Below are 11034 nucleotides of genomic sequence, written 5' to 3'. Positions count from 1 at the left end.
ATCCACTCACTTCAGCCTCCCAAAGGCGCGGGATTACAGGCTGAGTCACCGAGCCCGGCGATTATGCATCTGTAAATTGGGTTCTTTGCTGTGGGGTTTCCAGGTGACTGTCTTCTCAGAGGAGTCCTCTAGGAAGGCATAGACTCCTTCGTTAAAGGAAGGGGAGTCGCCATGCTAGCATCCCTCCAAGTCTAGTCTGCAGAGTTCCAGTTCTCAGGAGTGCTAATCAGGGCTGTTTGGGGGAGAAAAATGACTCTGTGGGCAAGTAAGGTTGAGAGACACTGAACGTCCAACCAGTTTCTCTCTACATAGCTTTTACATTTGCTGTTTGCTTTGTGAATCTCCAAGAAGTAGTGTTTTCTTGAAACTTACTTGTCAACTGTGCCCAAGTCCTCAAGGGGCAGCTCCGGAGGACCGATGTCCCTTGGAACCCCGCCCGGGAAGGTCTGATTGGGCCTCGGTGGAGTTCTTTTTCAGACACAGGTTTGCTGAGCAGTGAGGAAGAGGCATCCCTGCCCGGCGTGACAGGACACCCTCGTGGGGCGCATCCAGTCTCTGAGTTGTGGGTGGATGCTCCTTGTGCCCTGAGGTGCTGGGGCCCGAGTGGGGCCCTGCCCAGGCGCCGCTGACTGCCCCCCGGTGTCTGACCACAGGACGGGGCACATGCTTACCCACCAGAAGACCAAGCCCTTTGTGTGCGTCGAGCAGGGCTGCAGCAAGAGCTACTGTGACTACCGCTCCCTGCGCCGCCACTATGAGGTCCAGCACGGCCTGTGCATCCTGAAGGAGGCCCCCCCGGAAGAAGAGTCCTGCGGGGACTCCCCTCACACCCACGAGACGGCCGGCCAGCCGCCCACCAGCGGCCTGCGCTCACTGGGGCCCCCAGAAGCCAGGTCCCCCGGCTCCCTCCTGCCCAGCCGTGACCTCCTGCGTTGCTTGGTGAGCAGCATCGTCCACCAGAAGCTCCCGTCTCCCGGGCCTGCCCCGGTGGGGTCTGTGGACAGTGAGGGGAAGGGCGTGGCCTGCCCCTGCCTCGCCTCCTCGGGAGCCTCCTCCTGTGCCTCCACCGGGACCCCGGCAGCCCCAGGAGGCCTGGGCACTGAGGTTCCCGAGGAGCCTCCGCTCCCATGGAAGGAGCTGAGCACAGACGTGCTCACAGCTGCCCCCTCGAGGGCTGCCGACAGCAGCGCCCCCGACCCTCCGGAACCAGAGCCCCCGCTGCTTCAGCTCCCCTCCATTGCGGAGGGCTGGCCTGAGGGCAGTCCCCTGCCCGCCTGCCTGCCTCTCTACCGAGGCCAGCTGGTCCCTGCCGGCTCCCAGCCGTTGAGCCACAACTTCCAGTGGCTCCGGAACCTGCCGGGCTGCCCCAAGAGCAAAGGCAGCAACGTGTTTGTTGTCCACAAGTCCCCTGTGGCACCGTCGCGGGAGGGCGAGTCGGGCCCTGGGCCCAGCGGCCCCTCCTCCTCGGTGGAGCTGCCGTCCGGCTCGGGGAGCAGCTTGGAGGACCCGCTGCCCTTTCCTCCCGCACCCCTGAAGGCACCCAGGGAGGCCTCGAGCGACCCCAGGCTCGCCGGCGGGGACGACGACCCCTGGGCTTCCAAGAAGGGCAAGTGCGACTGCGACTCCTTCCCGTGGCAGAACCCGGGGGAGCCTAGCCCCCAGGACGTGCAGAAGGCAGGTGGTTTCTCGTCAGATGCCACGCCGATCTTCCGGCAGCTGTTCCTGAAGTCGCAGGAGACTCTGGTGAGCCACGAGCAGATGCAGGTGTTCCAGATGATCACCAAGTCCCAGCGTGTCTTCTCCCATGCCCAGGTGGCAACAGCCTCCTCCCAGCTCCCTGTGCCCGAGGGCAAGCAGGCCACCCCCAAGCTGCTGCAGGGGTCGTGGCCTCAGCAGCCCCCTCCACCGGCGCCTGCCCGTGACTCTCTCCACGTTGGCCCCAGAAACCTGGAGCCATTTGACTCCCCCGCCTGCAGGAGGAAGGCCACGCCCTCGGTTCCCCGAGAGGCCTCGCCTGGCAGCACCAGGCGAGACTCCAAGGGAGGCCCGAAGGAGGCCCCTGCTGCACTGCCCCTTCCAGTGCCGACTCCGGGCCCTTCCGGGAAGCCAGACGTCTCTTCTCTGGCCAAGCAGCTGCGGTCCTCAAAAGGGACCTTGGACCTGGGGGACATCTTCCCCATGGGAGGCCCAAGGCAGACCCAGTCAGGTGGGGATGAGCCGCCCGGGAAGCAGGCCCAGGCAGAGAACGGCACGGCCTCAGGGGCCACGAAAGGTGACAGGGCCCCAGCCTGCTCCCGGGGCAGCAGCCACAGGCTTTTCTCCGGCCACCCCCGGGCCCAGCGCTTCTCGGGCTTCCGGAAGGAGAAGGCGAAGATGGATATGTGCTGTGCAGCCTCTCCCAGCCAGGTGGCCATGGCCTCCTTCTCGTCTGGGCCTCCCGCGGATGCCCCGCTTGACGCCAAGTCCAAGCTGACGATTTTCAACAGAATCCAGGTACCAGCCCCTGGCGCGGCCGGACCCGAGCGAGGTGTTGCCTGGCAGCCATGGCATGTGTTGGGGGCCCAGGCACTGTTTCGTCCCAGCCCGTCCTTAGTTGCAGCTTCCCAGAGGACGAGGTGAAGGTTCAGGCAGACTGTGGCTCCCCCGCCCAACAAAGAGACTAGAATAAGGATGCTCCAGAGCTGCTCAGAGGCTCTGGGCCGCTGTGCCGTTTCACTGAGCTTCTCTGCGGGCCTTCTTGCCTCTCATGCCCTCTGGGACTTGCTCCCTCCCTTCTCCAGCCGGTGTGGAGGCAGAGGCCCTCCTTCCCGTAACACGCCTGTGTGACAGGCCTGTGTGTTTCTGCTGTGAGTCACGGTTTCCACAGGCGCCAGTGGGCACCAGCCACGTGCCCCTGGCTCTGCACGTTCACGAGTCCTTGCCGGAGTGTTGTGCGAGGTCCTGGTCTCAGAGGTTATGACTGCAGCATCCTTCCCAGCATACCACAACTGCCCTTTTTTGAAAAAACGTTTTTGTCATTCAGGTGCCACATGCCACTTAACTCATTGTTTTGAAGGGTACACTTTGGTAGTTATTAGTGCATTCTCAAGACTGTGCAGCCATCACCCCAGAAGGGAAGCCCCATCCCTTGTGTCACCCCAGCCTCTCCAGCCCCCAGCCCCTGGCAGCCTTGGCTCTGCTTTCTGCCTCTCTGGATTTGCCCATTCTGGACATTTCTGGGATGTGGAGTCATGTGGCACATGGCCTTCTGTGGCCAGCTTCTTTGACCTGGCTGACATTCTCACGTTCACTGTGCTGCTACAGTGTGTCGGAGGGTCGGTCCTTCTGATGGCGGGGTGATACTGCCGGGTAGATGGACTTATCTGATTTGTTTGTCCGTAGGTAGGCATTGGGTTGTTTTCACTGTCTGACCATGGCGAATAGTGCAGCTGTGCACACCTTTCTGTGGATCTGTGTTCTCATTCTCTTTTTTTAAGTTGATAGTCTCACTGTCACCCAGGCTGGAGTATAGTGGCACTCATGGCCGCCACAGCCTTGACCTACTGGGCTCAGGCAATCCTTCCGCCTTAGCCTTCCAAGTAAATGGAACTATAGGCGTGTGCTACCACACCCGGCTAATTTTTTTATTTATTGTAGAGACGAGGTCTCGCCCACTTGCCCAGGCTGGTCTCGAACCCTGGGTTCAGGCAGTCTTCTCGCCTCCGCCTCCCGAAGTGCTGGGATTACAGGTTTGAGCCACCATGCCCAGCCTCATTCTCTTAGGTGGGTCCCTAGGAGCAGAATTGCGGGGTCACGTGGCTGCTCTGTTTCGCATTTGAGGAACTGTCAGACTGTTCTGTAAAGCAGCTGCATCACTCACCATTCCCACCCACAGTGTGGAAGACTTCATGTTCTCCGCATCCTCACCAACATTTGCTGTTTGTTTGTTTTTAAAAAATCTCGAGCCATCCTAGTGGTGTGAGGGGTGTCACATTGAGGATTTGGTTTACGCTTCCCCGCTGGCTGGTGACACGGAGCTCCTTCCATGTACTTGTTGGGCACTGTGTACCTTCTTATGAGAAGTGTCCGTTTGGGTCCTTTGCCCATTTTTTAGCTGAATCACTATTTTTTAAAGAGTTTCTTATATATTCTGGTTGCAAGCCCCTTCTGAAGTACATTATTTGCAAATATTCTCTCCTATCTTGTGAGCTGCCTTTTCATTTTATGTATGGTACCATTCGCAGGACAGCAGTTTTTAATTCTGTGGATATCCAGTATGTGTTTTGTCTTTTGCTGTGCTGTCACAGCTAAGAAACCATGGCCTAGTACTTGGGAGGTATACTTCGAGTTTTCTTCTGAGAGTCTTGTAGTGTTAGCTCTTCAGGCCTCTTCACTTCTGATGCATTGGTGCCGATGCACTTTCATCTTCAGGGTGGAAACATCTACCGGGTCCCCCACCCAACGAAGGAAGAGAGCCCAGCTGGATGGTGAGTCAGGAGGCCCCGCCCCCACCCGCAGGTGTTCTCTGGTCTTTGTGTGCTGGCTCTGGGTGGTGGGCTGAATGCTTTCAGTCCTGGCAGGCTGAGGGGACAGCCCCGTCTCAGGGCCATCAAGAGCTGTCAGTGGATTAGAGTTACAAACAAAAAAGAAATAAACAGAACAGCTAGTGACTGGGGACGAGCCTGTCTTCTGTCTTCCTCCTGCCTTGTCCACCCACAGTAACCAGCACAATGGGGGCCCTGCAGACAGGACAGAGCCGCGGAACACTTACGTCTGCAAGAACTGCAGCCAGATGTTTTACACCGAGCGTGGGCTCAACAGCCACATGTGCTTCCACAGCGACCAGTGGCCGTCGCCACGAGGGCAGCAGGAGCCACAGGTGAAGGGCACGAGCAGGAGCTCCCGTGGCCACGGGGTGTCTGCCGGGCCTTGGGGAGAAGACAGCAGAGCCACTGACCTCAGGATGGAGACACCGTCCTGGTGGCCCGAGCAGAGCAGTGCTGCTCCCTGGCAGGTGCTGCAGGTGCTGCCTTAGACCCTGGCAACTCTCCACTGGGTCCTTGGTGGCTTGGTGGCCTTGCCGCCTGTGCTTGCTCTCACTGTCCCAGGGGCAGCTTTCCTTTCCCTGCCTGCTGTTACTTTCTTTTTTTTTTTTTGAGTTGGAAAGAGCCATTTCTTCTCTGTGTTTAGGCGTTTGGAGCAGAGTTTGGCAAGCCCTCAAGGCAGGTGCTGAGGCTGGAAGGGAACCAGCAGAGTCCCCCAGGGGCCAGGAAGCCCTTGGAGCACATAGCTGCAGCCCCTTCTGGGATCCCCACGGCCACAGTGAACCGACACACAGGTAGCACAACCAAGGTGGGTGCTTGATGGAAAAACCCAAACCAAATGCCACAGAAAATACTGACATCACAAGTACTGGGATGACATACTTCTTCAGTCACTCAGCATCCACTCAGCCCCGCCATGCCCGGCCTATGTGGGGTGGTGCTGGGACACAGGGGTGACCTCAACAGCCAGAGCACTGACTTCCAGGGCTCCTGTCCAGTGGAGGAGACAGACCTGTCCCCAGGCAGTGATGACCCAGAGTGGGCAGTTCTGGGGGAGGGGGCAGAGGTAGCTCCCGATCCAGCCTGAGAGGAGTGGAGGACTTCTCAGAGGAGAGGCTGGGAGAGGAGGAGCATGGCTGGCAGGGAGGAGGGGAGGTCTCATGGAGGTGAGGAGAGCAGTGGGTCTCCCAGAGCTCATCTCTGCTACCTGGGCGCTGGGGGACCCACTGGAGAAGCTCCTGCTGGACTTGGGGACAGGGTGCGTGGACCTGAAGGTTCTGAGTCAGAGATTGTCCCATTGTTGGCTTCACAGGAGCTGTTGTCATTTGAGTTGAACAATTTTTCGTGTTGTGACAATCACGCTATATCTCTGGCCCCCACTCACCAACTGCCAGTAATCTTAACAGCTCCTGTCCTCTGAGTAGGGCCTGTCCTGGGGCAGAAAGTCATGAGAAGGCTCCGAAACCAGACTGTTGCAGGCTCAAGACCACAGGTCAAACCACTGGGAGCTCTGGCTGTGGCCACGCCGGACACACATGGCCAGTCCCTTTTCCCTTCGCGTGCTATCCTGAAGCCCGAGTGGTGGCTTCAGGTGACCTCCTTCCTTCCAGGGACAAGAGAGAGACAGAGAAGAGAGAGACAGCAAGGAGAGTGGCCAGCACCGAAAGCGGAAGAAGCGCCTCCTGTCGAAGCTGCCCGGCACCCGGCCACGCTCTGCGCTGGGGGAGCCAGGCCCTGGGGGCTGCCACCAGAGCTGCCTGCGGGCCCCGGTGTTCCTGGTGGACCGCCTCCTGAAGGGCCTGTTCCAGTGCTCCCCCTATACGCCGCCGCCCATGCTCAGCCCCATCCGCGAGGGCTCAGGGCTGTACTTCAACACCCTGTGCCCCAGAGCCCTGCGGGCCGGCCCCGACCAGCTCATCTGCTCCGGGATTGGTGAGTGACGCGGTGCGGCTCCCGGGACCACGGCCACTCTGCCCGGAGTGTTTGGCCCAGAGGTTGTCCCTGGCCTGGGTGGCCTGATCTGAGGGTCCCTTTGCTGCTCAGAAGTGCCCCAGGACCGATCTGGACCAGCTGCCTTCTAGGTGCTTCGAATGCCACGGCCAGAAAGAAAGCACACAGGCCCTTAGCCTGCCCGTCCGTCTGCCCGCCCTTCTGGTAATGTTCTTCACAGCTGTACTGGCCCGTAACTCACACCCTACACTCATCACCTGTCACAGGTTATACTGTGTGGTCTTCACCCATTGTGCAGTCTGATTCTACAGCATCTCCATCCTCCCCAGAACAAGCCTGTGCTCGCTGGCAGCCACCCCCACTCAGACCCCCCAGGCCCTGGCAGCCACCCATCTGCTGTCTGACTCCGTGGAGTTCCTGGATTTGAGTGCTTCACGCAAGTGGAGTCGTGTGTGTATGCCTGCTAGTGTCTAGTTAATTTCACTTGGCGTAGTGTTTTCAGTGTCTGTCCATATCCGAGCAGGAGTCAGTGCTCCATTTCTCTTCATGACTGAGTAAGAGTCCATTGTGTGGACAGTTTATCTGTTCACCAGTCGTTGGACATTTGGGTTGTCTACACTCTTGGCTGTCATGTCTAATGCTGCGGTGAACAGGTTTCTGTGTGGATTTGTGGTCTCATTTCTCTTGGGTGTACTAGGAGTGGCATGCTGGGTCACATGGTAACTCTGTTGAACTATTAAGGAACTGCCTGACTTCCAGACTGCTTTCCAAAATGGTTGTGCAGTTTGGAACTCCCACAGCAGTGTATGTGAATTCTGATTTCTCCACATCCTTGCCAACAGTTGTTATTGTCTGGCTTTTTTATTATAACCATCCTAATAGATGTAAAGTACCATTTGATTGTGGTTTTGATTTGCATTTCTGTGATACCATAAAATACACGTTTGAGCCGGTCTCGGTGGTTCAGCCTGTAATCCTGCGCTTTGGGAGGCTGAGGTGAGTGGATTGCATGAGCCCGAGGGTTCGAGACCTGCCTGGGCAACTTGGTGAGACCTCATCTCTACAATAAATAAAAAATAAATCAGCTGGGTGTGGTAGCACGTGCCTGTAATTCCGGCTACTTGGAAGGCTGAGGCGGAAGGGTCGCCAGAGCCCGGCAGGTCGAGGCTGCGGTGGCCGGGAGTGGCCACTGCACTCCAGTCTGGGCAGCAGAGTAAAACTCCAACTCAAAAAAAAAAATACACGTTTGGTCTTGGACTTGGTTTTCTGGCATATTCCCAACATCCTTGGGATGACCACAGTGATATCTTGTTGAATACTAATAACTGGCTGGTGGCTGGCAGCCCCTAGGTGACTTCAGGATGGAGCTGATCACCAGAAAAACCAAGGCAGTAAGATTAGCGGGTTGGGGCTGACAGCCCCACCTCCAGGGAGGGGAGAAGGGCTGAAGGTTAAGTTGGTCACCAGTGTCCAATTGTTTAATCAATCACTAGTATGCAAGGAAGCCTCCATAAAAACCCAAAGGACAGGGTTCAGAGAACTTCCCAGTAGAGAACCTGTGGCACACCATGGAAGGGCCGTGTGCCTTGCCTTTGACATCTCATCAACTGTATCCTTTGTAATATCTGTTACAAGAAACTGATCGAAGTGCTTCCTGGAGTTCTGTGAACTTCTCTAGCAAATTAACCAAACCCAAGGCATCACCCCAATTATAGCCGGTCACTCAGAAGCACAGTAAAATAACTGGGACTTGATCAGCGTCAGAAGGCCTGGGGACTGAGCCCTTAGCCCCTGGTGTCTGACACTGTCTCCAGGCAGACAGTGTCAGTTGAATTAGAGGACACACATCTAGTGTCAGCTGCAGAATTGCTTGCTCTTGTGATGTGTGGGGAAACCCCCAAAGTTGGTAACAGTCTTCTCTGTTGATCGAGGTGTGAGAGCAAAGGAAAGAACAGTTTGAGTTTTCCTCTCAATTTCCTTGATGGTTAATTATATTGCATGCTTTTCCATGTGCTTACTGATATCAGCCACTTTTCCATGTGCTTATTGGCCATTTGTATGGTTTTTTTTTGAAAGTAGGATTTATTAAGAAGACAGAAAAGCTCCCACAGCGGGGGTGGAGGGTGGCGGCAGGGGGAACTGAAAGAGGTTGCCCTCATTTGTGTATGTTCTTTTTTTTGTTTTTTTGAGTTGGAGTCTCACTCTGTCACCCAGACTGGAGTGCAGTGGCTGCTCCCAGCCACCGCAGCCTCAACCTGCTGGGCTCCGGCGATCCTTTCACCTCAGCCTTCCAAGTAGCCAGAACTACAGGCACGCGCTACCACGCCCGGTTAATTTTTTGATTTATTGTAGAGATGAGGTCTGGCCAAGTTGCCCAGGCGGGTCTTGAACCCGCGGGCTCAGGCAATCCACCCACCTCAGCGGGATTACAGGCTGAGCCACCGAGCCCAGCTTCTTTCCCATTTTTAAATGAATTTACTATGATCTTTTTATTACTGAGTTTCCGGAGTTCCTTATATCGTCTGGCTACATGCCCCTTATCAGGTAAATTATTTGCAAATGTTTTCTATTTTATGACCTGTGTTTTCCTTTCATTTGTGGGACAAAAGTTTTTTATTTTGATGAAGTCTGATATATTTCTTCCTTTGTCACTTGTGCTTTTGGTGTTACACGAGGAGGACCCCCCAAAAAAGTGAAAGTATTTTTTGGAGGGCAGTTCCCCTACGTAAGTGTTCTAGGAGCCCATCCGCATCAGAGTACCAGCTAGTATTGTTGCGAGAGGCTGCGTTTGGCTTCGGTGAATTTTTTTGGAGATTCTTTCCATGCATTTGCTTATTTCATCATGGACGATTCATGAGCACAGCTGCCCACACCACACCGAGTGTTCAGCAGTGTTTGACCCAAAGTGGCATGACCCCTGTGCCCTGCTTTCCCAGTTCATCTGATCTGACCCCAAGCAACTTTGTTTGTTGTTTCCCTGGATGAAAAACATCCTCAAAGGGTGCCAATGTGGAAGAAGCGAAACAAAAAATAACAGAAGGCTGGACATGGTGGCTCACACCTAATTTCTTTTAAGTCGAGATATGGTCTTGCTATGCTGCCCAGGTTTGTATGTGTGTGTGTGTGTGTGTATTTTATTGCTCTTTTACTTTCAACCTGTTTGTGTTACCTAATGCCAGCACTTTGGGAAGCTGAGGTGAGAGGATTGCCTGAGCCCAGGGGCTCCAGACCAGCCTGGGCAACTTGGCGAAACCTCGTTTCTACAATAAATCAAAAAATTAGCTGGGCGTGGTGGCACACGCTTGTGGTTTCAGCTACTTGGAAGGTTGAGGCAGAAAGATTGCCTGAGCCCAGCAGGTTGGGGCTGTAGTGACCAAGAGCGGGTCACTGCCCTCCAGCCTGAGTCACAGAATGAGACTCCAACTCAAACACAACAAACCAAAAAACATGGCAGAAGCACTAAAAGGCATCAAAATTGACAAGTTTAAAAACTGTTTTGAGCAGTGGGAAAAACATCTCAATAGGTATATTGCATCAAACAGAGAGTATTTTGAAGGTAACTAAAGTTTAAACATGTAAGAATAAATACACAATTTTTTTTTTTTTTTTTGAGTTGGAGTCTCACTCTGTCTCCCAGACTGGAGGGCAGGGGCCACTCCTGGCTACCGCAGCCTCGACCTGCTGGGCTCCGGTGATCCTTCCGCCTCAGCCTTCTGAGTATCTGGAATTACAGGCGCGCACTACCACGCCTGGCTGATTTTTGATTTATTGTAGAGATGACGTCTCGCCAAGTTGCCCAGGCGGGTCTGGAACCCGCAGGCTCAGGCAATCCACTCATCTCAGCCTCCCAAGGTGTGGGATTACTGGCTGAGTCACCGAGCCTGGCTACAATTTTTAATAAATTCTATTTTGGGGGGGATTCCCCCTCATATGTAAAGATTTGCTTGGCCCAAGATCATAAAATTTACTCCTATGTTTTCTTTTAAGAGTTTGATAATTTTGGCTCGTATTTAAGTTTTTAATCAGTTCTAAGACAACTCTTGTATATTGTGTGAGGGAGAGTCCAAATTCATTCTTTTGCATGTGAATATCCAGTTCTCCTAGCACCGGTTTTGTTTTTGTTGTTTTGTTTTGTTTTGGGGTTGGAGTCTCACTCTGTTGCCCAGGCTGGAGTGTAGTGGGACAATCATGACTTACTGCAGCCTTGACCTCCAGGGCTCAGGCGATCCTTCTGCCTCAGCCTCCTGAGTAGCTAGGGCTACAGGTGTGCACCTCCATGCCTGACTCATTTTTTATGCTAATTTTTGTTATGCTGCCCAGGCTGTTATGGTTGTTGTTGGTATGGTATATGTATATATTTATTTTTTCTTTTACTTTCAACCTGTTTGTATTACCTATAGACAGCATTAGTTGGGTCATGCGGTTTTTATCCAGTCCAACAAACCATACCCTTTGTGACATCAGAATTGATTGGATTGTTTAATCAATTAACATTTAATGTTATTATTAATATGGTTGGATTAACATCTGTGATCTTTTTTTTTTTTTTTTGAGTTAGAGT

The 11034-nt window shown here is 54.3% G+C and overlaps 1 protein-coding gene across 1 annotated transcript in view; it reads left to right on the top strand.

Annotated features, from left to right (window-relative positions):
- ZNF541 (zinc finger protein 541) overlaps positions 1–11034 on the top strand; it is a 37523-nt gene that overhangs the window by 6702 nt on the left and 19787 nt on the right. The window contains exons 3-7 of the mRNA XM_008048336.1: positions 654–2493; positions 4411–4463; positions 4693–4858; positions 5170–5331; positions 6134–6455. Coding sequence (XP_008046527.1) covers positions 654–2493; positions 4411–4463; positions 4693–4858; positions 5170–5331; positions 6134–6455 — 2543 coding nt within the window. The remainder of the gene's footprint in view (positions 1–653; positions 2494–4410; positions 4464–4692; positions 4859–5169; positions 5332–6133; positions 6456–11034) is intronic.

The sequence above is a fragment of the Carlito syrichta genome, unplaced genomic scaffold (assembly GCF_000164805.1).
Source record: "Carlito syrichta isolate Samal-C Ts95f unplaced genomic scaffold, Tarsius_syrichta-2.0.1 Scaffold123364, whole genome shotgun sequence".
NCBI lineage: Eukaryota > Metazoa > Chordata > Mammalia > Primates > Tarsiidae > Carlito > Carlito syrichta.
This window is presented reverse-complemented; position numbering and strand designations above follow the sequence as displayed.